The 23,500-nt window shown below is 32.2% G+C and overlaps 1 protein-coding gene across 2 annotated transcripts; it reads right to left on the bottom strand.

Annotated features, from left to right (window-relative positions):
• Positions 1-5,479: 5,479 nt before the first annotated feature.
• LOC115881801 (rap1 GTPase-GDP dissociation stimulator 1) lies at positions 5,480-20,260 on the bottom strand. Of its 2 annotated transcripts, none has more exons than XM_030899467.1 (7): positions 19,868-20,254; positions 19,537-19,802; positions 19,217-19,482; positions 18,990-19,165; positions 17,351-17,544; positions 15,119-15,315; positions 5,480-6,125 (listed from the first exon to the last, which is right to left on the bottom strand). In XM_030899467.1, exons 1-7 carry the CDS (start codon positions 20,133-20,135, stop codon positions 5,654-5,656), a joined length of 1,839 nt encoding a protein of 612 aa, XP_030755327.1. In that variant the 5' UTR covers positions 20,136-20,254; the 3' UTR covers positions 5,480-5,653. The 2 variants fall into 2 exon arrangements, with proteins under 2 accessions (XP_030755327.1, XP_030755329.1); XM_030899469.1 differs by lacking the exon at positions 5,480-6,125 and adding an exon at positions 11,048-11,825 and having other exon boundaries at positions 19,868-20,260.
• Between the last annotated feature and the right edge of the window lie 3,240 nt (positions 20,261-23,500).

Raw genomic sequence — 23,500 nt, 5'->3', positions numbered from 1 at the left:
TAATAGTAATGTACTATGTTCTATGTATTATTGTATAAAATTAAAGTATTCTTATATGATTTTGTGTTACTTTGCGAAACCATATTTGGATAATAAAAAAAAAATAAACACGAACTTATACTAACAATATTAATTTAAAAATAACTACAGTTTCCTAATGATATAAAACAAAAATACCTTCAAAGGTTTGCATACAAAATACTTTGTTGTGTACTAATATTAATATTACATGTGTGACTTCTGAATAACTAAAGAAACTGATAGCCATGCATTGCTAACAGATGTTAGAAATGCTACATTGGTACATACATAAGAAGGTTCTTATGCATTTATCTGCTTTAGAGTGAGTTAGAACGCATTTATCTGCTTTTCGTGATTGCTACTATATCAGAAAGTTTTTAAGAAGTAAGTCTCTACATCTCCCTAATCTTTTTTTTTCAAACAGAAAAATCACTTGAAATCGGAGCTCATCGTGCTGCTAAATTTGAGTATAAACAATAATTTCGAAAAAATGCCTCAGCTTGATGGCATAACAGACCTGTTGGGCCTTCTTACAGAATGGTATTGATTATACTCTTCATTCTATTCCCGGTGAAATAAAGTAGACAATAGAAATGCCACACAACGACAGAGACGAGAAAACTTGAAATATCTTTCATGTATTCAGTGTTGATTCATAGGTGAAGGGTTATAGCGTTGATTGAAGAAATAAGATGCCCAACCTTATGGGCGATTTTGACACAAAAGATGTCCGAGATGTAGCTGGCGTTATCGTCAGGGTATCCGAAATTTAATTTAGCTTGCGCCGCTGTGCGCTGATAGTCCTTTACAGCGCAGTGGATAAAGAATACTAGTAGTTCAGCTTTCAGTAGACAGAGTGAGTGTTTGACGGAGATAGTGTTATCAAAACTACGGATTAATCCCTAGATTTACGGATTTTGGGTACAGTACATTAACACGGCAGGCTAACTCTGCCCAGATTCTATTATTTAAAATTTCTATAAAATTTGACCTTGACGACGCCATTCGTGAAGCCAAGTCAGAGCCGGATTAAAACGTATCATAACATTTCAGAAAATAAACTATTGATACACAGGGTCGTATTAAAAGAAAATGAAATACTGTAATTGACTGAAACTGAATTGTATTTACACAATATTTTGTCCAAACAAATGAATCGTTAACCGCGCATGCTCCTCGAAAAGTAAAAATTAAAAAATCAATTAAATATTTGTCTGTAGAGAATAGACAATTAAAATTAAAAAACATGCAACAGGAGTTACAAACAAGAATTAAAGAAATACCCAATAAAATATCTATTGAACAATATAAACAGGCTATGTACAAATTATGTCCATCAATGGACGTAGCAAATTTTATTAATATTGAAATTTCACAAATTAACAAATCAGCTAAAAGAAGAAGATTCACTAATGAATTTAAATATAAATGTCTGGCGATGTGCTTTTCCGGGTCAGAATTATACAAGACGCTCTTGACAAATCTATTTTACTTTCCAGACACTAAAAAAATGAACATATGACATCGATATCAAACCTGGCTTAGAAAATTTTAGTGTATTTGAGACTCTAAAAGGATGAACTTAATCGATATTGTGTTATTGATGATATGAATAGCAAGTGCAATTTATTTTAAAATAGTGGTCGTGATAATATTGTAGGTTTTGAGGACCAGGGAAAGGGTAACAGAGAGTTTAAACCAGCACGGGTGTCTAATGTTGTTATGGTAAGAGGTATGAGGTATCTTTACAAATTGGAAGGAACCCCTAGCTTATTTTTTATAACACTACATGCCCAGGTTTTTAAAAATCAAGTTTTTTAAAACAATAAAATTATTATTAAACTTGAAAATATTGGTATGAACGTTATTTTATTAATCCAAATATATCACACAATAAACAAAAATAAAACAACAAAAACAAAATATATCACTCAAGAAAAAATAAAAGAAATTAAGCCGCACGCTACTGGCTCGAGCTGCCGTAACTGTGTGTGGTCGATGAAAAAAACTACGACACTGGTTAATTTCTGTTGTTGGATGCCCAAATGGCGGCGTGCGCAAGGATATGCGCGTAGCGTTCCCGACAAAGCGAGTTTTAGCCTGCCGTGTGATTTATATGCCGTGACATTAATACGAATTTTCTATCATTAAACAATTTAATATAATATTAAATGATTAAAAAAGAACAGCGTTAGAGTTGGCTTGGAGATGAAGATCGCTGTTATTTTATATGTAAAATATTACGGTAAATGTCCATAATCGTTATTTCCAAGCCAATTAAACGACTTTTTTCAATCATACGAAATATTCAGTACCTATAAAAGAATTTTTATTTTTATTGTTTATTCTATGTTTAACACAAATAAATTTTCAATACATAAACGCGGATTTTTCATTCAAAGAAAAATAGTCTTACAGATATTACATATTTTAATATGGCAACACTGTCGCTTTCAGATCCACACCGTCTTCGATATCCCTCCGGTAGCCGAATTAGAGAAAATGAGTGTTTTATGCGTTGGCCGCAGAATAAGTGGTGGTTTTACCGTACAGCACTTGAGACGTAAGAAAAAATCAAATCAGCCTTGTCACGAATTCGCCCATTAGGTTGTGTAGCTTCCCAATTCTTTCAATCAACAGTTATAGCTTTATCTACCAAAGTATACTGGCTAGGTCGATGTAAATCAATAGTTTAATTATAATAAGTAAGACAAAGATAAAAATAACTAACTTACACCATAACCTATTTATAGAGACACAAAAAATGCAGAGTTGCCGGTTCCTATGTATCGTAGGCATAATTAATTAAATATTAGCGAGTTTGAAATAAAAATTGAGTTAAACGCATACACTAATGAAAATCTCATGAGAGGTTTTTGTAGACAATCCGGCAACACCGCATTGGAAAAAATAATAAATCCACTCTTTTCTTTTTAACATGTCTAATTTTTATTTAAGTATCTCCAGCATTGTCTTACACGTTAAAATTCAGACCACCGATTTACAACGGCAATGCCCCTATATTTATGATCTAGGTTTTAACGCCAATTAAATGTTAATATTTTAATATAATTTGAGCAAAAACTTGTTCTCATTATAGTTCATTTTCAATATAATCATTTTCCTTCGTTTGTGCTTCTGAAGATAGGTGATATGTCCCTTGAAATGTCAAGTGTTCTTTAGATCTTTTGTGCCACGTGATTTAAGTGGTACTATTTTTTGTTCCCACAAGTTCATTGACATTTAAAATGTCAAATCTATAACATTGTTTTGACACGAAGAAAAAAAACTACTAGATAATTATTAAAAAATAAAATATGTTGTTTAAATTTATTTAAATTAAGTTTTAAGACAACAGTATTTTTTTCTTATTATGACAAAAATGGCACTTATTTGTTACGTATTTTGTACATCCATTACAAAATACATTTATATATTTTTTATCAATAATTGCAAATAAACTATAATAAATAGAAATAAATCTATATTTAAAATACTAGAAAACTATACTAATTAAATAAATGTATAACTAATAAATAAGGCCTATATACTTATATTCTTCAGTACAAATGCCAAAATTAAAATAAATTCTTCGAAAATAAATATAAAACAACTCAACTGACTACTTAAGCGTAATGTCAATAAGAGGTTAGGTTACCTTTACACATTTAACATAACCTTAATCCTTTAAAAAAGTAAACGTCTCTTTCAAGGGTATACGTTGTAACCAGAAGGTTTGCAATTAACCGGAAAAATAACTATTCAGTATTCAGTTATAAAAAGGTTTATGTGAAATGAATTGAACATAGTTGATGTGCCATTTTTAATAAATATCTAACAGCTCAGTAAAAACTTACAAATCCACAAAATTTCAAATCAAATTCAAATATGTCAAATGAATCGTCATTAGAACTGTCAAATATCCTCAACGTAGGGCCCTTTGTCCCTCTACCTTGCATAAATACCTGAATATCATTATACTCCTTCCTTAATACTTTTATTCAAAGGGGTTAATGCTAAGGGGAAATATGAACCAACCATGAATGTTTGACAGGTAGTTATTTGTTTAAGTCAAAATAAGTCAGCGTTAAAGATATAAATACTCGAACTGAATTGTTATTTTTACGTCAACTGTGATATCATTTCCATCCAATCAAACGGTACAGTTAAGCTTCATTCAGAACCTTAAAATCAGTGGAATAAATTAGTAGTTTCAATTAGCCGTAGAAGTTTGTTCGCCCAATTTTAATGTAAGCATTCAGAACGTCATAATTAGTGGTAGTAATTTTCAATTATTGGAAAAAGTTAACAAACTTTTGACTTTTCCTCTAATTATACTTCAAAACTTGCGAGGAGTGTCATTTTGGCCTTTGATTATCATCCGTCTGGCGCAGGAATTTACTGCAGCAGTCCAAAAACTGAGATCTACCACAGTCTTGGAAAACACACCACAATTTTCCAAGCTGAGCTATATGCGATTGAAACCTGTGTGCAACAGATTTGTATGTAACCCGGTGTATTGCTGGTAGAACAGCAATACACCGGGAAAACAATAAGCATATTTTCGGATAGTCAAGCCGTGTTGAAAGCACTTGAGGCAACGAAAAGCACGTCCAGGACGATTCTTCATTGTAAGAAACTACTCAATATATTAGGAGATGGAAACAAAGTGTCGCTAATATGGATACCGGGACATGTCGGCCTAGAGGGAAATGAACGTGCTGATTCCCTCGCCAAAACTGGTGCAGGCTTACCATTCGTGGACCCAGAACCGATACTTAGCGTACCAAAAAATCTCGCAAAAGACAGGCTCTGTGAATGGGTTAGGGGTGCGACGTTTCGGGACTGGTATGACAGTCCCGGAATGGAACATGCCAAGACAATCCTAGCAGGGCAATCCAAACGTAGAACAGATGAACTCCCAAAGGCTGGTAGGAACGGAGCGCGTACGCTTACTGCAGTATACACGGGCCACTGCCGGCTGAGATCACACCTACAGAGGATGGGACTGGTGGAAGACGCCGAATGCCGACTCTGTATGGAAGATGACAAAACAATGAAGCACGTTATGTGTACCTGCCTAGCTAGGGGCAGGACCAGGTTTGATGTGTTTGGCAAACCCACGCTAGACCAGCAGACCTAGAAGACATATCACCCTCGGACATAACAGCCTAAGTTAAAAAGCTGGGTTTTGAGGGTGAACTTTAATGCTCTTTTTCTATTTAAGAGCTTGTAGAAACTGAGCCACAATAGGCCCTCCCGGCCTCAGTGGAGGGTCCCACCTGGGACCCACTCTTAGTAAAATACAAAATACAATACAATCATCCGTTAAGAAAAATTTTGGTTAGAAATCAAAAGTATATGGTTTTATAAGCTAAATATTATGCTTTCTCTATGGATACAACAGACTACCGCAAGCTGTTGCTAGGATATTTTATTAATTTTAATTGTGTTTTTTTGACATTGTGAATGATCGTAAACTAAAAAGTATAAAGTGTAATTGAAATCACTAATTTATTCCACTAATTGGGAGGTTCTGAATGAAGCTTTACTCTGACGTCACGACTTAGGTAGTCCATAAACAATAGTAACAAACGATTCGAAAGTACAAAAATAAAAAAAAACAACGAATTTATTTGCTTAGGATTTGGATAATACTGTTTACTCTTGTCAAGTTATCCTTGACGTTGCCGTTGTTCTTTAACTTTTCTAAACATTCCAGAATATTGTTCTCTTTTAAATGAACAACAACCTGACTAGACTTTACTAGATTTTCTAACAAGGTTAGACAGTTTTCTATTGTATGTTGATCCCATTTCTCGCCGTATTTGTTCATTACAAAATTTAGGTTTTTGCCGATGGCCGAATCGCATAATGTTTTATAAAACCGTTCCATCTTATCGCCGGCATGTTTTTCATTGTTACTTAAACCGACTGCTAAAATACTTAAAGCAAGGAAAGACTCGTTCTGCATGACTCCGTGATTCGACGAAATCATCTCGACGATACATTTCGTACTATCGGGTATAGTAAGAAACGTGAAGAATGGAGAACTGCAATGGGAATTCTTGATCAGCCAACAGAAAATTCTTGGTACTTCACCCCTGAAAAAATACAATTTACTTACTACCTCAAAGAAATAATATATATAAGCAAATCGAAAACCCAAACGAGTATCCCAAAATACGTAGTAGTTCTATGTCCAAGGAATATTGGGACACCCTATATAACAGTCTTCCAATGGAATTCAAACCTCTATCCATTCATACATTTAAATATAAGGTAAGGACATTTTAAAGGAAATCTGGAATTTATAACGTGGATGAGTTTTTTGTGGAGCAGGTAGATGTAGAATTATATTTAATATACAGGGTGTTTCAAAAAACATGTGCCATCTCTCGTCGGGAATATAAAAATAAGATTTATTGTTTATATCAACATAGGTCCGATTCTGCTTTGTTTCGCAGTTACAGGGTGTTAAAGATTTAATATTTTTTCGATCTATTATAATTTTCTTCCAAGTACTTTTTTTTTTCGAATGAAATTTTCTAGGTAAAAAGTTGCTATAAATGCGACATAATTTAAAGCTAAAAAAGTGTCGACATATTTACCAGGGACGTGCATATGGGTTATCACTAGAATATTTTTCTGAAAAAAGAATGTATGCCACTGACTTTTTTTTTCTCTTGTTAGCGAAATAGTGTAAACAGTTTAATGTCGATTAAAAGTTGTTTCTTGATATTTTGTCGATTTCGGCCTCCTTGATGAGATAAAAACAAATTTTATTAATTTGCCTTCTTCCAAGTCTAATAGCAACCTTTAAAAATTTTTAATATTATTAACTAGCGAAAGTAAATCCTCATCAAAAAATATGAAAAAAAGTTCCTATATACATGGATACCGAAATGCATAGTTTTAGAGTTAAAAGATGTTAAAACTTTTTAAAATTATTTTTTATGTAATTATCTTAAATACCATTCTTTTTTTATTTGAAATTGCTGTAGGTTAGACTAATAGTAATAATAACTAATAGCTAAATAGAAGGTGCCCGGTGGTGTAGAGGTACAGGCTCTCGTCTACCAATCTCAACGTAGTGGGTTCGAATCCTACACCCGGCATTTCATCAGCCGACTATTTTTATTAAAATAAAAATAGTTTGGGTACCTAGGTCGACTCAGCCTTAAATGAGTACTTGGGATTCAAAATCCTGAGGTAATAATAGGCGGTTGAAGCGTAGTGCTAGCCACATTACCTTCCTTGTATACCGAACGTCTCTAGCATGGCAAGCTGTACCTTGCTACTCCCAAGGCGTATACGCTATATACGGGAATAATATTTAATAATAAATGAGGTAAAATATATAATTTATTAATTTAATTTTTATTTTATTAATTATTGTGATTAATAAAATTGCGTTTATCTCATCAAGGAGGCCGAATTCGACAAAATATCAAAAGATAACAATTAATTGGCATTAAAGTGACTACACAACTCTGATATCAAAAGAAAAAAGTCAGTGGCGCACATGTTTTATTTTGAAAAATATTCCAGTGATAACCCATATGCACGTCCCTGATGAAATTAATCAATACTATTTTAACATTAAAATACGTAGCACTTATAGTAACTTTTATCCTTAAAATTTCATTTGAATCATTAACAGTACTTGGAAGAAAATTATAATAAATCGAAAAAATATTAAGATTTTAACACCCTGTAGCTACGAAACAAAGCAGAATCGGACCTATGTTGATATAAAAAATAAATCTTATTTTTTCGTGAGGAATCTCCACACTAGAGATGGCACACCTTTTTTGAAACACCCTGTAATTGTATAAAAAGAATCTTAAATTGTCGTTTGTCTTCTATGTTAATGTAACACGCTTTGCCTCCGTGTATTGTTTTTTTCTTCTAGTATTTTTATGTATTCTGATCTGTTTGTTATCTATTCTGACCTGCTACTATATTGTATAAATAAATAGTCAATAAAGATTTTCTTATTTATATTTATTTATTATATAACCCAATTAGAAAAAATTCTCCCATTTGTTGCGAATTTTCGGCGCACCCTATATAACATTATACAATTATATTTACGTATTATTTATTTAAATAAGTAAATCAAATTTACTTATTTAGTAATTACCTAACCCTAAAAGTAACTAGCCCTGGCCACTTTATCTGCGTGGTCTATATTTTAATGCATGCAACAGAGAAATATAAATGACCGGTTGATAGACAGAGAGACACGATAAAAAGCGGCAGTGTTGCCGGTTTTTACGTTTGTAGGAAAATGCATGTAGAAAAAAATAAACTTAAAAAAACTATTTTAAAAACTTTCATGTATACTACTGAAATAAAAATAATATATCTAAGCTAAATATAATCTATTATAGCCGTAGTAAAATGAGTAACTAACTGTAAAAAATAAAGTTGCAACTCTAGATGCAACATTTTTCGTAAATGCCTACTTGCGCGGTTTGTAATTTTGATGCAAAATCCGGTAATATCGCATAGAAGAAATGTATGAACCCACTTTTATCCCTGTTTAATATATTTGATTTTCCATTAAGCTGTCGACGTCACTGTCTTACACGTTAAAATTCAGACCGCGCAGTTTAGGTTTGGTATGATTTGGTTATATACCGATCTGGTCATATATATCACTTTTTAGTGACAGTAACAACTAATCGCGAGTTAAAGAAACAATTTTATAATACTTATTATTCTGACTAAAAACTATACCGGGTGCGTACTATAACAGTGGCTCACCCCCCTATAACTTTTTTATTTTGTCAGTTAAAAAAAAGAGATTTGGTATTTTAGTATATGACATAAATTAGGATTGATTGACGTATTCAATTGTTTTCGATGACTTCCTGTTTCATCGGAAATGACTTACAACTTTTGATTTTTAAATAGTACCTACGGTATTTTTTTTACTTTATTCCATAGAAAATTACATTCTGAATAGAATGACATCTCAGATGTCAATTTTTGACATTTTCGCATATGGTTTATTTGAAGTTGTAACATGGTATCAAATAATTCGTAAAAAATGCTTTTTCCAAATATGCTAATGAGCCACCTTCGTTACATTTGAAAAAATTCAGATATGATTAAAAATACGAGGGCATCTTTTAATCGGCCAGGACAAAACTAAAAACATTAGACGATCAAATCTATTTTTCCAATGCTCTTTGATTAAAAATTAGTGTTTTTAACATCGACACTGCACTCTAGATTGAAATTGTAACGTTTTTAGTTCGTTACATGTCTTTTTTATATATAATATATGATGTCTGGCCTATCATCACCGGATTAGGCCTGATAATTTATTTGGCACGCTTGGCGTAATTTTTACGTTCCCTAGTCGCCAACCCTGCTATCGTTTCACTGTTCTGTGGAGGCGCGCGCTGTCAAGATCCTTGTTATATGTCAAGGCGCCTCTCTGCGTTTTAACCTCACTTTGTTTTTGGCCGGTTTGCGGTTGCGGCACGGTTGCAAATCCTACTTTTAGAAATGGTAATTTAAATCTTGCTGCAAAATCTGAATCAGCTGCCATTTCGAAGCTACAGGTAAAGATGAGTTATTATCTTTTATAGATTATATTATTTTTAGGGTAGAGTTTTGGATTGACCCACCTTAACTCGTATTTGTATTTTGCTGACACGTTGGTGTACTTTTGCTGTTGTCCTCCAGAATGTTAAATGGAAGAAAGGACAGTTCTTTTGTTTATTATTGAGCCCTCGGAAGTGTTTCGAGGTAGGTTTATTTTGTTTATTAGACCTTGTTTGGTTTTTTAAACAAGAGTTTCGTATTTTTAGGGTCTTATGGACGGACTGTGTCCAAGGTACGGGTAGTGTTCCCCTGTACCGTTTTCTTATGGACGTACATTATCTTATGGACGGACTGTGTCCAAAGTTATGGTCCAAGTTACGGACATTATCCAAGGTCCTAGTAGTGTTACAAGGTACGGGTAGTGTCCCCATATTGCCACAGTATGGATACAGCGTAAGCCCCATGCTGCTTCGCTCCCATTTCTAAGCCTAGTCAGTAGCTACGGCTCTATTGATTCATGGTGTCCTCATTCTGGCCCCTTTTGTTGTTTTGGCCAACAGGATCGCCGACAGACAGCACAGAGATATGAGCCCACCTCACGCTGCTACTCTTCGAAACAGGATTGCCTCAAGAACAGCTAAGTGTAGATTTAGGTTCTGATTTTCAGTCTTAACTTAATAACGTACATTTTAAATAATATTTATATTATATATTTAGTGGTTAGATTATTAAGAACATTTATGTCGATTTAGTAGTTACAATATGATTTAGATTTTAGGTTTCATTACATTACGCCTTGTAATAGTATTACTTTCTATAGATATTATTATTACGCTATATTAACAGATGAATAACGAGACACAGATTCTAGAATCTACAGGTTGCAACACATCAGATTTAACACCGCATAAAATTTAACAATTTAAATAAAGTAATGACCTTTCTTATATTTTCTATAACGTTACACGCATTGTATTTTTTCATAGTCTTTTCATAGAACATATTTAATATTATTTACATACATAGCTTTACTCGACATATAACCACTATAATAATTATTAAAACTGTACAATGCTATTTACCATCAGGATACATCATGAATGAATATAGTCACTAGCTTTAAGTAATAAACAACTGTGTTTTCTTTCTCTGTTCATGCCTGGCGCACAATATTTATAATTTCGAGTTATTATTGTTAATTAGTTCTTTCCAGTGAAATACCTTATCCACGACTGCTCTACCAACGAAAAGCTGCCGTTCGCAGTGGTAATGTTTAAAAAAAAACGCTACAAAATTTAAAATACGATTTTTTATTAAACAAGAGTCATTCTATTCAGAATGTCACTTTCTATCAAATAAAGTAAAAAATAACGAGGGTGCCATTTAAAAATCAAAAGTTGTAGTCATTTCCGGTGAAACAGGAAGTGAGCAAAAACAACTAAATACGTCAATTTATCCTAATTTATGTCGTCAACTAACATGCCAAACCTCGGCCTTATCTGAAAAAATAAAACAGTTATAGGGGCGAGCCACTTTTGAAACGCACCCGGTATGTATTATACTTAGTGCAATTTGAATGTTTCACTTTAGTTACTGTCAAAATAATTCAGCGATAAAGATAGTAGTACTCAAACTTATTCTTACACCAACTGTGATATCATTTCCTTCCAAGCACACGGTACAATTACCCTGACGTCACCACTTAGGTAGTTTCATAAACAATAGTAACAAAAACGAGACAAAGATACAAAAATAAAACGAAACAATGAATTTATTTGGTTAATATTTGAATAATACTGTCCACTCTTGTCAAGATATCCTTGGCGTTTCCGTTGTTCTTTAATTTTTCTAAACATTCCGATATATTGTTCTCCATTAAATGAACGACAATCTGACTAGACTTTACTAGATTTTCTAACATGGTTAGACAGTTTTCCATTGTATGTTGATCCCATTTCTCGCCGTATTTGTTCATTACAAAATTGAGGTTTTTGCCGATATCTGAATCGCATAATGTTTTATAAAACCGTTCCATCTCCTCGCCGGCATGTTTTTCATTGTTACTTAAACCGACCGCTAAAATACATAAAGCAAGGAAGGATTCGTTCTGCATGACCCCGCGATTCGATGAAATCATCTCTACGATACATTTCGTACTATCGGGTATAGAAAGAAACGTGGAGAAGGGAGAACTGGAATGGGAATTCTTGACCAGCGAACAGAAAATTTGCGGTACCTTTCCCCTGAAAAAAAGACAATTTACTTACAACCTGAGACAAATAATACCGCGCTGGCAAGTTTTACTATTGGGTCGGTATTTATATGTGAAGAAGTGAGTCGCGTAGAGATTTTATTAAGTCTGAGTGAGAAAAATGCGACGGTGTGCTGTTGCAGTGTTGCCACATTTATCGGATATACAGGTGCGCGTTTCTCTGGTCAAAAGACGCTTATTTCTAAAAGTTTTCTTTTCGGAAAGATAACTAGATAAAATCATTAGATATATTTCTGGGCATCTGAAATGGAGTTAGAAGAATATCGTTATGGCAGAGAAGAACAATCGTGAAGAAGCGACAAAAACCGTCGGCAATATTGAAGTAGAGGGGACCAAGTTTTGTGACCTTCAAATTGGCGTACGTGAGAAATGGCATGTTTATCGCTACACCGAGAGAAATTCAATGAAGGCAAAAGAAATAAGAAAAGCTGTACACTGAAAAAAAAACATGTGTTCAGTAAAAAGTATATTAGAAATATTTAGGAATCATATTGAATAGTAACTATCTTTTAAGATTTAACGGGTTTGCGCGATTTGTGGATTTACCGCGTCCTAACTATTTTCTAACCTATTCCTTTTAGAGAGACATTTTCAAATTGTATCTGATAATATTGTTTGCTTCTAAATTAATATTTGAAAGTGTGTTTTTAAGTAAAACAATTTTAAGAAAAATTCGAATACTTATCAGCTGTTATCATAAGCGTTAAAACAAACGAAAAAGTAAATAACATGATTACAGTTGAGGGTTGGAACTGGGGTATTACAACAGTAAAATAAAACACTAATAGACCACAATACACCAAAGCACTTTACTTCTGCAATGCCTCAGCAGATGATTAAAACTAAAATGATTAAAAAACATAATATCTTTATAATATGATAACATAGATGGTAGATTTAATTTAAAAGAAAGAAAACCCAGAAAAGATTCAGCGGTTCTGAAAATGTAAGCATTTTTTTTTAATTTTCAAAGAATCTCGGTTATTCTGGACTTCTTTGAAAAACTGTAAAAAATAGCTTCATTTATCGAGATCTACCAGCCCTGAAAATATTTACACTTATTTAAGACTCATCCTGTATATTAAAAAATCATATTTTACATAAAAAAAATATTTTATATTAGAAATAACACAACTCAAATTGGCGTCGCTAATATATTATATATGCGATTAAATATTTCATTCTCTAATAGTTTTAATTTTCTAATTATTTTTTATTAAACGCTAACAAACCTGCATCTATTTTAGGTTTTAATAATATTTAGTTCTGAAAGTTAGTTCTTTCTTTAAGTACTATTATAGTAAGGATAAAATATAGAAAAATTAATTCAAAAAGATTAATTATATACACAAATAAAAAAATAGTAAGATGCCAGGACTTTATATTAACAATGGCAACGCTGGCCGTATTCCGAAAACACGTTGAGGTGACAGTTAGCATGTTTACCTCCTACTCCAAATTTTTAGGCCGGATTCGTTTTCTCGCTTCTCTACGATTGTTCTTCTCTGGTTATGGTGTCAATTTTTTTATAATGACAAAACCTCAATAATCGCGGTAATTTGAAAACTCTATTTTATAAAATATTTTAATTTATACCATGCAATAACTCAAGAACCACTTTAGATATTGAAACTTTCTTTTATTTATTTTGAAGTTCGGATCTTAGACAAGATCTTTAAATGATAAAAATTTGACACGCTTGTTTTTTTTTTCATTCAAAAAATTAAAAAAAGGGTTTTAGTGCACATATTTGAAAGCATTTTAGTGCATGGCAAATTTCAGCAATTGTGTAACCTTTTTGTGTTTGTAACGATTTTCACATACTGTCTGTGAAAAAAATATAGCAGAAACATTGAGAAATTAAAAAAAAACACTATCAATTATTTCCAATAAATTTCGAGACATAGATTTTTGAATTCAGAGTTCCAATAGCACCAACCACTGCCTAGTACCAACTCACTTATTTTTACCAAATATGGCAAATTTCTTGGTATTTTAGAGTCGCTGTTTAATTTCTAACTTGATTTAATAATTTACAAGATATAAGGAAAATTACAATAATTCGTTAATAAATAAACAAATAAAGTACCGTGAAATGGGGTGACTTTGCCTCTTGGGGTGACTTTGCCAAATTCCGTCCCAAAATATGTTAGACGTAGCCGTAGCCACTACTTGAAAAGAACGCGTTATGTGTTATCGGTAAATTATGGGTGGAGGCGCCCCACGTCTCGGAACGTCGCTAAACGCTTGCCTCAGTTGCGATGTAGCATTTACAGCGCTGTGAAGCCAAATCTATTTTTAAAGCCTATTTTGTGCGTTTCAAACTTCTACGTGGCTGCAATAGCTAACCACGTTATATTGAGGTAAGTATTATGCAGAAGTTCGTTATAATGTTGAGGGTGATGAAGCATATTTTACGTAGTTATGATTTTAAATGGGGTGGCTTTGGTCTATCAATAAGAATAAGGAAGAGGGCAAAGACACCCCATATAAGCAACTAACTTTGCCCATCCACTTTTTTACTTTTTTTATATATATATTTGTTTAATAAACAAAAAAGCGTATTATTGTTGTGTTGTCCTTATTACCACTTATAGCATAGACCATGCGCATTTGAGAAAATACAACAATTTTTGAAATAAACACGATTTAAAGTTCAGAATTGGGCAAAGTCACCCCACTTCACGGTATAACAAGACGTAATTAAATCGTGAAGCTGAACGTATGATGTACACCCTTTCCTAGAAAGTACTGGATTTAAATTTTATGTTTAGGCGGCGTGACGGTATTGACCGCGACGAAGCTGCCATATCCCCTTCCACGTCTCTTAGCAATGTGCACAGTTTCTCGGTTTATTTCATAGGCTTGGCAACGTTTTTACTATTCTCTCCTTATTCAGTACATTATAAATGCATTGTACTCTTCTTACATATGGAAATCTCGACCCAAATCCAAACTTTGCCGACCCGAGTATATGTATACATATTAGCAAATCGGTAATTCAACCGAGTACCCAAAATAAAATAAAAAATCAAATAAAATTTGGAAGTACAAAGAGAAGAATAAAAGTAGATTTTTAATTTGACTTTCTATCATGGGAAGCGCTGATTTCTCTTGAAATGGCGGAAAATAAAGTCGTCGATATAATATATCTCTGTCGATATAATATAGTCTGTGACTCGATGATATGAAGACCTGAATATATATAAACGCTGCTGTATCTGTGATCAGTCAGTGATTTCCTATGTCAACTGATGTAATTACCTGACACCTAAATGGTCTGAGTTGTAGCACCAATACACCAACCGCTCTATAAAATCCTTCCTCAGCAACAGGTTAAATGCAGCTTCTGGTTGTCCATCTATGACCATCCGGTAAGTCCCAAGCAGTTTGAAAACTACCATAAAACGATTCTGTTTTAACATTGGGTACATAACTTCGATTATGTCTTCTTTTAAAACCTAGTTAGAAAGAAAACTGATTTATACTGTGTTTCCTATAATGTGCAATATTTTAAATAAATATCTTCATAAATAGGTTAGTTCCTTATTAATTTTAGTTAGTTAGTTATTTATTTTAAATTTATGATATGGATGTACTGGAATTAGTATTTATTGCTGCCTTAATTAAACACGATTTAATGCGATTATCTTTCAACCTTTTTACATAAACTTAGTTCAGATTAGTTCAGTTTTTTAGAAAAATTTTCCAGTGATAACCCATATGCACATCCCTGGTGAATCAGTCGACTCTTTTTTAGCATTAAAATGTGTTGCACTTATAGTAAAGTAACATTTACAATCAAAATTCATTCAAGTCGCTAAAAGAACTTTGGAAGAAAATTATAATAAATAAAAAAAATGACAAAGATGCCTTTGTAGCTACGAAACTAGATCGAATCGGGCTTAGGTTAATATAAAAAATAAATCATATTTTTACGTGAGGAATCTCCCAACGAGAGATAGCAGATGTTTCTTCAAACACCCTGTATTTACAAGAAGACGGCCAGCGACATCTCCTGATAATGAACGAAACAACCATATTCCGTTAAGCAGAATTCTATAAGAGCATTATAGTTGAAGCTGAAGAGGATTGAGAGATGTTATGTTTGTTCCAACCGGACAAGAGAACCGTCCTATAACGGTAATTTCCTATCAGTCAATTCATTTGTTAATCTTGACAAGCGATCAAACTTTTCAAACAATAAGTGGGCGACTAGAAATTACCGTCCCAGGATCGGTTCTCGGTCCGGTTGGAACGAACCTGTTGTCTACATTATCGAAAATTCTAGAAAAGGATAGAAGGAAACGTAACTTCTGGAACAAGCCTAAAGTGGCATCTAAGGGTATAAAAAAGCCGACAAGTCTGGGAGCCAGTTTTTGAACCAATATACAGGGTGTCTCAGATTTTAATCGGGAAAATTTAATAGACGATAGAACTTGCAAAAATAAACCAAAAGTTCATATCAACTTGTAAGATTTAAAGCTTCCTTTTCGAGATACAGGGTGTTAAAGTTACTTAAAAAAGAAAAAAAAATAAGATATTTGAAAAACTATATATACTACTTACTATGGGACTTAATTTGATGTAATTAGATTTAAGTTTAATGGCCAGGGGCGGCGGTGGGGCATCACTGTCAAGTTATTTTAAAGGAAAAAATAGGCACCCACTGCTTTTTTAGAAGTTTAATATTATTTTTGGATTTAGTAATTGAAAATATTATTTTTTTGTCTCCTGACTTTTTTGTCTATCTTGCTTACTTTTTGCGAAAAAAAATAAATTCTAATTGGTAATTAATATTATAATTGATATTCTAATGGTACCCTGTATCTCGAAAAGTAAGCTTTAAATCTTATAAGTTGATATGAACTTTTTGTTTTATTTTTGCAAGTTCTATCGTCTATTAAATTTTCCCGATTAAAATCTGAGACACCCTGTATAGTGCCACAGGGAATCGGAAATGAATAGTTATTATAATTGTTATTGGGATACATTAGTGGTTTAATAGGATATATTGTTACATAATTTCACTAAGTATTATTTTTTAAATGTTCTATTAGGGGCATAATAAATAAATAATATAGTTATTAAGTTAAATTATACAAGGTCTAAAAAGTGAAGTATTTTAAGCATCTTCCCCCTTCCTCTTTTCCTCTTTTAAGCAACGTCCCCTTTTTGCTGCTAAGGCTAATCTGGATGGAAACAACTTTGTTTACACGGAATCCGAACCGCGGTCTTCGGCTACATCATGGTCAATGGCCTACTGACTTAGCGGGTGTCTAAATCGCCTCGTCTAACGTCGCTTAACTTCGGTAATCTATCGAAAACTGGGTTTCGACGTAGCTGGGCCGTTGATATACAAGGTCTATTTGTGTATGTTTCTAAAGTTAGGACAGTGTATTGTAGGTTGCATAGTAAGAGGCGTCACCTCAATTAGCTTATCTAACAGTATCCATCCAATCATAAATGATTTGATAAATTATATTGTTTGCCTACCTTAGCTTTGTTTTCCTTTGGAATGACCAAATTCTTAAGTGTACTTAATAATGCATGTTGAACTTTTACATCATTAATATCGGTAGATTCATTGTATTTTTTCAATAATTCAATCAGATTGTTGGCAATACCATCATTTACCATTTGGATGCAATGAAAATCATTTCTAGCAAAATTTCCAATTGCTAAAATTCCTAAAAAAGTAATAGTATAAACTTAAAATATCAAACTCTCATAAATCTATACAGGGTTCAGAAATAGTGTGTCAGGCATCTGTGCTCCTAGAATAAAACACTTGAAAATTCTGTAGAATCTAGGATGTATTTCAGGAAAATATTTTAACTTCTATAGGGTGGCTCAAAAATGTGTGAGTGGATCGGGATTTTTTTTAATGGAGCATCCTTACATAATCCTTTACATAATCCATAATATGAGTAAATATATTTCGATAGGTTCAGATATATTAAGAAATATTTTTCAGCCTTTCTTAAAAAAGTTAAAATATAAAAACTGTCCTGAAATCAAAATTATACTAGGTATTTACTTTAGGTGGTCTGGCACTTACTTTGGTATAAATATGATAATGGTAAATCATACAGTTGTTCAAAATTCTAAACCAAACTTTCTAAAATATAATAAAATATTTTTTTTTTGTTTTTTGTTTAAATAAAACCCTGTATATTATTTTTTCAATACATGGAGAATTAAAAAAAATTACATTTTTTGTATTTAGAGTATTTTAAAAAATTTAACGGTTTCCCAGATATTCGCGGTTTATATTTCATATTGCATTTTCGACAGTAAATTTTTATCAAAGCCACCCAATGAGTTTTCTCTCGTATTTTACCGCTGAGAGAACCATATGAAATAATGAGGCGTATATCTACAAAAACATTAAAAATTTTGAAATACTTTATATAAAAAATGTTCATTTTTTAATTCTCCATCTAATAAAAAATTATATACACAGTGTTCCATTAAAAAAAAACATCCTGATCCACTCACTTTTTGAGCGACCCTATAGAAGTTAAAATATTTCCTGAAATACATCCTAGAACATATTTCAGGTTTGCACTTAAACAAAATTCCCAAGTTTTTTATTCTAGGAGATACAGATGCTCGACACACTATTGCAGGATCCTGAATAATTCTCAAATAACTATTTTTTTAAGCAACATTTTCAACATTACTATTTGATATTTTTGTCACAAAATGACGTTGTGCTAACATTCTATCAATATGTATTAAAATTATTAAAAATCCCGTAATTTTTTGAAACCTTTTATGAAACATCTAAATATAATATATTATAGATTCTATAATACGTTACCGGCGCATTCGCCAATTTGTAGAAATATTAAAAATACTACAATATACTTATTTTTTACAAAATATCTATCTCAAGCGTAAATGATTTATCGATGAAATATAATATTAAGTTAATTTCTTATGTTTATTATATTACTATCACAAATGTCTACTTGTTTTACTACACAATATATGTATATTTCTTAGAGAAAACCATGTACATTTTTAAATTGTTGGTACAAAAACAATATTATTTTCTTGCCTTGTACAATCAAGAGAAAAACATTTTAGTACTATCATATTTTGCTTCTAATCATTTACATGTTTTTACCTGTAGATAACAAATCAGCATCATCAGAATTTAACCAGGTAAGCATATTTTGGTATGTCTTTCCTTTTCCTTCATTGTATAATAAATTCATACAAGCATCCTCTGTAGATGTTAATACAATAAAGTCACATGCCATCCTCAAAACTGATCTACCATCATCGTCATTCACCTTATCCCTTAAAAAATCCTTTAAGCATAACTAGCCCAGCAAATCAAAATGAAAATACCTGTATTTTTCGATTAACTCGCATAAAAGTTCACATACACCCTCTTTGGCTATAACCAATTTAATATCATCTCTTTCCAATAAAGGGTGAAAAATTTCTAAACACAACACACCAATGTCTGGTATTTCTGTTTCTTTAAAGATATCAATAACAAGCTTTGCTAGATCTTCAGAGAATATGTACTCTTTATCATCTAAGTAGTCAGTCAATAGGTTCAGGATGCTTAATAAATAGGTTATAACTACTCTATTTTTTTCTATTTGATGCTAAAATTAAATACTTTAGAATAATAGATCAAAACTTTAGGATATAATACCAACCTTATACTTTATCAACAAGGTTTTAACAATAGGTAAAATACCTCCATTTAAAGCAGCTTTAGGGAGATCATCATGTGTGTTTAAAAGATTGACTAGTAATCCACTGACTTTAGTGGTTAAAGAATCATTATCTCGTTTAGAGTCACTACGCAATACTTCAAGAATACTATCGATTCCTAGTTTGTTAATTAACTCTGAGCCTTGTTCATTATCGTAACAGATATTTCCTAAAGCTCTTACAGTAGAAAAAATTAAGTCATCTGATCCTTAAATAAAAACAATAGTTAATAAAAAATAGTAATTATTAGGTAAACAAAGCTAGACCTCTTACCTGATTCAATAAAATGCATAAGATCCCTAATAACTTCTTCATCTGTAAAAACTTTTCTATTTTCTGCAATAGTACATAATTCAGCAATACTTTCAGCGACAACAGTTTGTAGTGATTTATTTGGGATTTTCAGTAGCTTCTTGAAAGGTCCCACTTCAATAATGATAAAATCACCGGGTTTACTAATTATGGTTTTTAAACACTCAATAGCCTTTTGTTCATTGGCTGAATTGATAGCTAAATTCAAATTACTTAATATATTTTCCATTTTCTTTACTAGATATTTGTCTTGTTTGTTTTTTTTAAAACAAAATCAAATTATTAAATGAATACAAATCACAAATTATACAATTTTTGACAGATTAGCCACTTGACTTTGACACTGATGGCCTTGACTATTTGTAACCTGAAGATAGCTTCGATTTGTTTTTTAAATGAAAATCAATTTTTGTATCAAGAAAATTTTTAATTTTTATGATGTAAATGGGTATAAAATGTTTTCCAATTTGATAGAATTATTTTTTGGATTATCTCAATGTATTTTATGAAAATAATTAATTTAGAAATTAATGGATTGTGGGAAAAAAAGGAAATAAATAAAACAGATGTTTTCTGTCAGATCTTGTGATAGCTCGATCTGTCAAAGTCAAAGTGCAACTCGCGCATTCACAAAAATCGGGCAAGGTAAAGTAATCTGTCAGTTTCTCGTTTGCTTTTCAGCAGGAGAAATCCTGCTTCGATGTCCGTAGGTTTGAATTCGAAAATTAATAAGTGTTGCTATAGTGAACATAGTGTGTAAATATATAATAACTGTGTTGTTTGACACTAGGCAGTGCGACTTGGGGCTCCTACAGGCCTTGAAAAAACAGCTGCAACAAATAACCGCGTAGTTGCCATAAGCCAGTTTTCGGAAAACTTGTGGAACATTTACGTTCGTGATTTTGCCTAACAATCGGTTTTGTCGTGTGCACACGAGCCTTAATAAAAAAGTGTTCATAATTTGTGGTTATTTCATTTGTCCTCTAGTTTGTGAATTAAAATGCTTTTAGTGTTTTGTGTTTTTGGCAACGTCGCCTAATCTCGTACGAGCTAGTGCAGTGGCCGGCGGCCTGCTTGATTGTAAATGATCCTTCATCCATTTTTTGGGGCCCAGAACACTCTACATGAAAAAAGTAAATAATATTGTACTGTTATTTTACAATATACTTATCACTAGTTAGACATAATGACTTGTCTTGCCTGTATTTTCACAATTTCTGCTTTAAGTTCAAGAACAGTGATCTAAGGATACTTTTAAAGGGCGATGTAAACTAGTGGGCTAACTTAATTTCTGTATTCAGGAAGAAACTATTCTTTACAGATCTTTTTGGTTTGTTTCTTTATACCTAATTCTTTTACCATTTTTTTATTCAAGTTTTTATAAAAATCATGTGCTTTTCTGTTAGATATAATAATTCCTTCAAACTTCTTTACCAAATTATAACGACAGTCGTAATAATATTAATACTACACTAATAATTCCAAACTTAGTTTATGTAAAAATAGTCTAATTAACTTTAATATTACTTTTTGCTAATTTATCAGATTTTCTCTAAATTGATTAGAATTTTCTTTTGTTTCAGGACTAAATTACATTTTCCCTTCCGTACCAATGAAATCTGACATAAGATATTTATCATAGTAATTCTGTACTATTAAGATCAGTTTATGTATCAGAAAATAAGCTAACTAGCTTCAGTTTAAAAAGTTGTGTTGTGTGTATCACAAGTATCCGCAATGGCAGATTTGGAAGCTGTGCTGGCTGATGTCAGCTATCTGATGGCTATGGAAAAGAGCAAGTGTACACCAGCAGCCAGAGCAAGTAAAAAAATTGTATTACCAGATCCAAGGTATGTATTTTTAATTACTTAATAACTTACCTTTATGTTAGTATCAATATATGTACAATCATTTCTAAGATAAATACAATTATTTAGCTATAGTCTGTTCAGTAAGAGGATCCATGACAGCGACAGTTGTGTCTGTCATTTTAATTCACAGGTACATTGTATTTTCTGTGATTTTTTTATTTCATCTGTCAAAATCTTTCCTTGTTGGTCGGACTACAGCTAAGTTAATGAAGAATAGCTAATATATAATATTACATGGAATTTGTTGTTTACCTTCTTTCCCACTTGATATGTTTTTATCATTAATTTACTTAGTGGGCATACAAAGTTCTATGACAAAAAAAATGGCGTAAAGTTACCTTAGAATGATCGGTGATATTTGCCATACCTAATGGCCATACCAATAAATTTTGTATATAAATTGATTCTTCCTCATTTCTAATTTAATTTGACGCTCTATTTTTTTGATCATATATTACTTACAATTTCTGTAATATTAAACTATTTTTTATAGCATTTTATATGTGTTCCAATTTCCATATTTAGGTTGATAAAAATAAATATACTTTAAGTACTGAGGCATTTATTTAGATAATTTATATACAGATAAGTATGTTTATATTTTTATGCTTGTTTATTACTCACAAGTGTTTATAAAGTTTAGATACCTATGGTTTTCAAATAGGATTAATTTATCTGTAATACATAAAATATAAGATTAAAAAAATAATAAACCTACTTGAGATTGGGAAGTACCTTATTTATATACTTATTTGGCACTACTCGTATATTAAAATTTAACCCCTTATGTTGGGATGTAGTTATACATACTTAAACATTACCATTTGATCCACAAAAATGGACTTTCTTTATAATTTTTTGGATGTTGTCTGTCAGAATCGTTTCTCACGCTGACTCCTCGGTCCCGAAACAACCGCCTTACCAATGGAGCCACAGCTTCTTTTGTAACCAGACTATATCTAGGCATTACTTAGTTCCTCCACAAAAGCATTAAAGTAAGGTTATGGCTAATGCCATTCGCAGGCGCAAGCTCAAGCTTTCCGGCATGCATTGTTGGGGCAAAACCAAACAGTGCCGTGGCACATATTTTTCTTAACTTGCTGTTTGAAGAGATAATTATATTTTTTGATAATTGTTTTGACTACGCCTATGGTGTATACGATGGTATCAGGTATCATATATAAACAAAAGGTACAAAACTAGTATCGACGTATAGCACACATCAAGTACCTACATATAATATCAAAAAAATAATTATCGAATTCAATAAGAAAACTAAAAAAACGCTAAAAAGGTGGAGCGGACTGTTTATTTACCTTTCATTAACCTATGAAACGTAACTCCTGGCTCTTTCTTATCGCTGCGGCTTTTACACTTGAAAGCTGAACAACTAATCGCCGTTGTAATAAAGTTTATCCAAAGTTCACTATACACAACTATTAAAAATCGCTAAAGTTGTCGCTGATGACCAGCTGATGACTCATTCGTCGCCATCAAAAAAATGGCGTCTAATGTCAAATTTTGCTGCAGCCCGTATATGGGCGTTACATGTCCTTATATTCTTTAGTCATTGCTGTGTGTATTCACCTTGCTGATCGAGATCGAAAGATGGAAATCGGTTTGGTTTGGTTGTAAGTGAAATAAACTTCCTAGTCCTATTCAAAAGTTCTTTCAGCTCTATTCTGTTCATTCTGTCATAAATTCACTCTCTGAAAATACTATT

Source organism: Sitophilus oryzae, unplaced genomic scaffold, assembly GCF_002938485.1.
Source record: "Sitophilus oryzae breed Bouriz unplaced genomic scaffold, Soryzae_2.0 scaffold_1740_pilon_pilon, whole genome shotgun sequence".
NCBI lineage: Eukaryota > Metazoa > Arthropoda > Insecta > Coleoptera > Curculionidae > Sitophilus > Sitophilus oryzae.
This window is presented reverse-complemented; position numbering and strand designations above follow the sequence as displayed.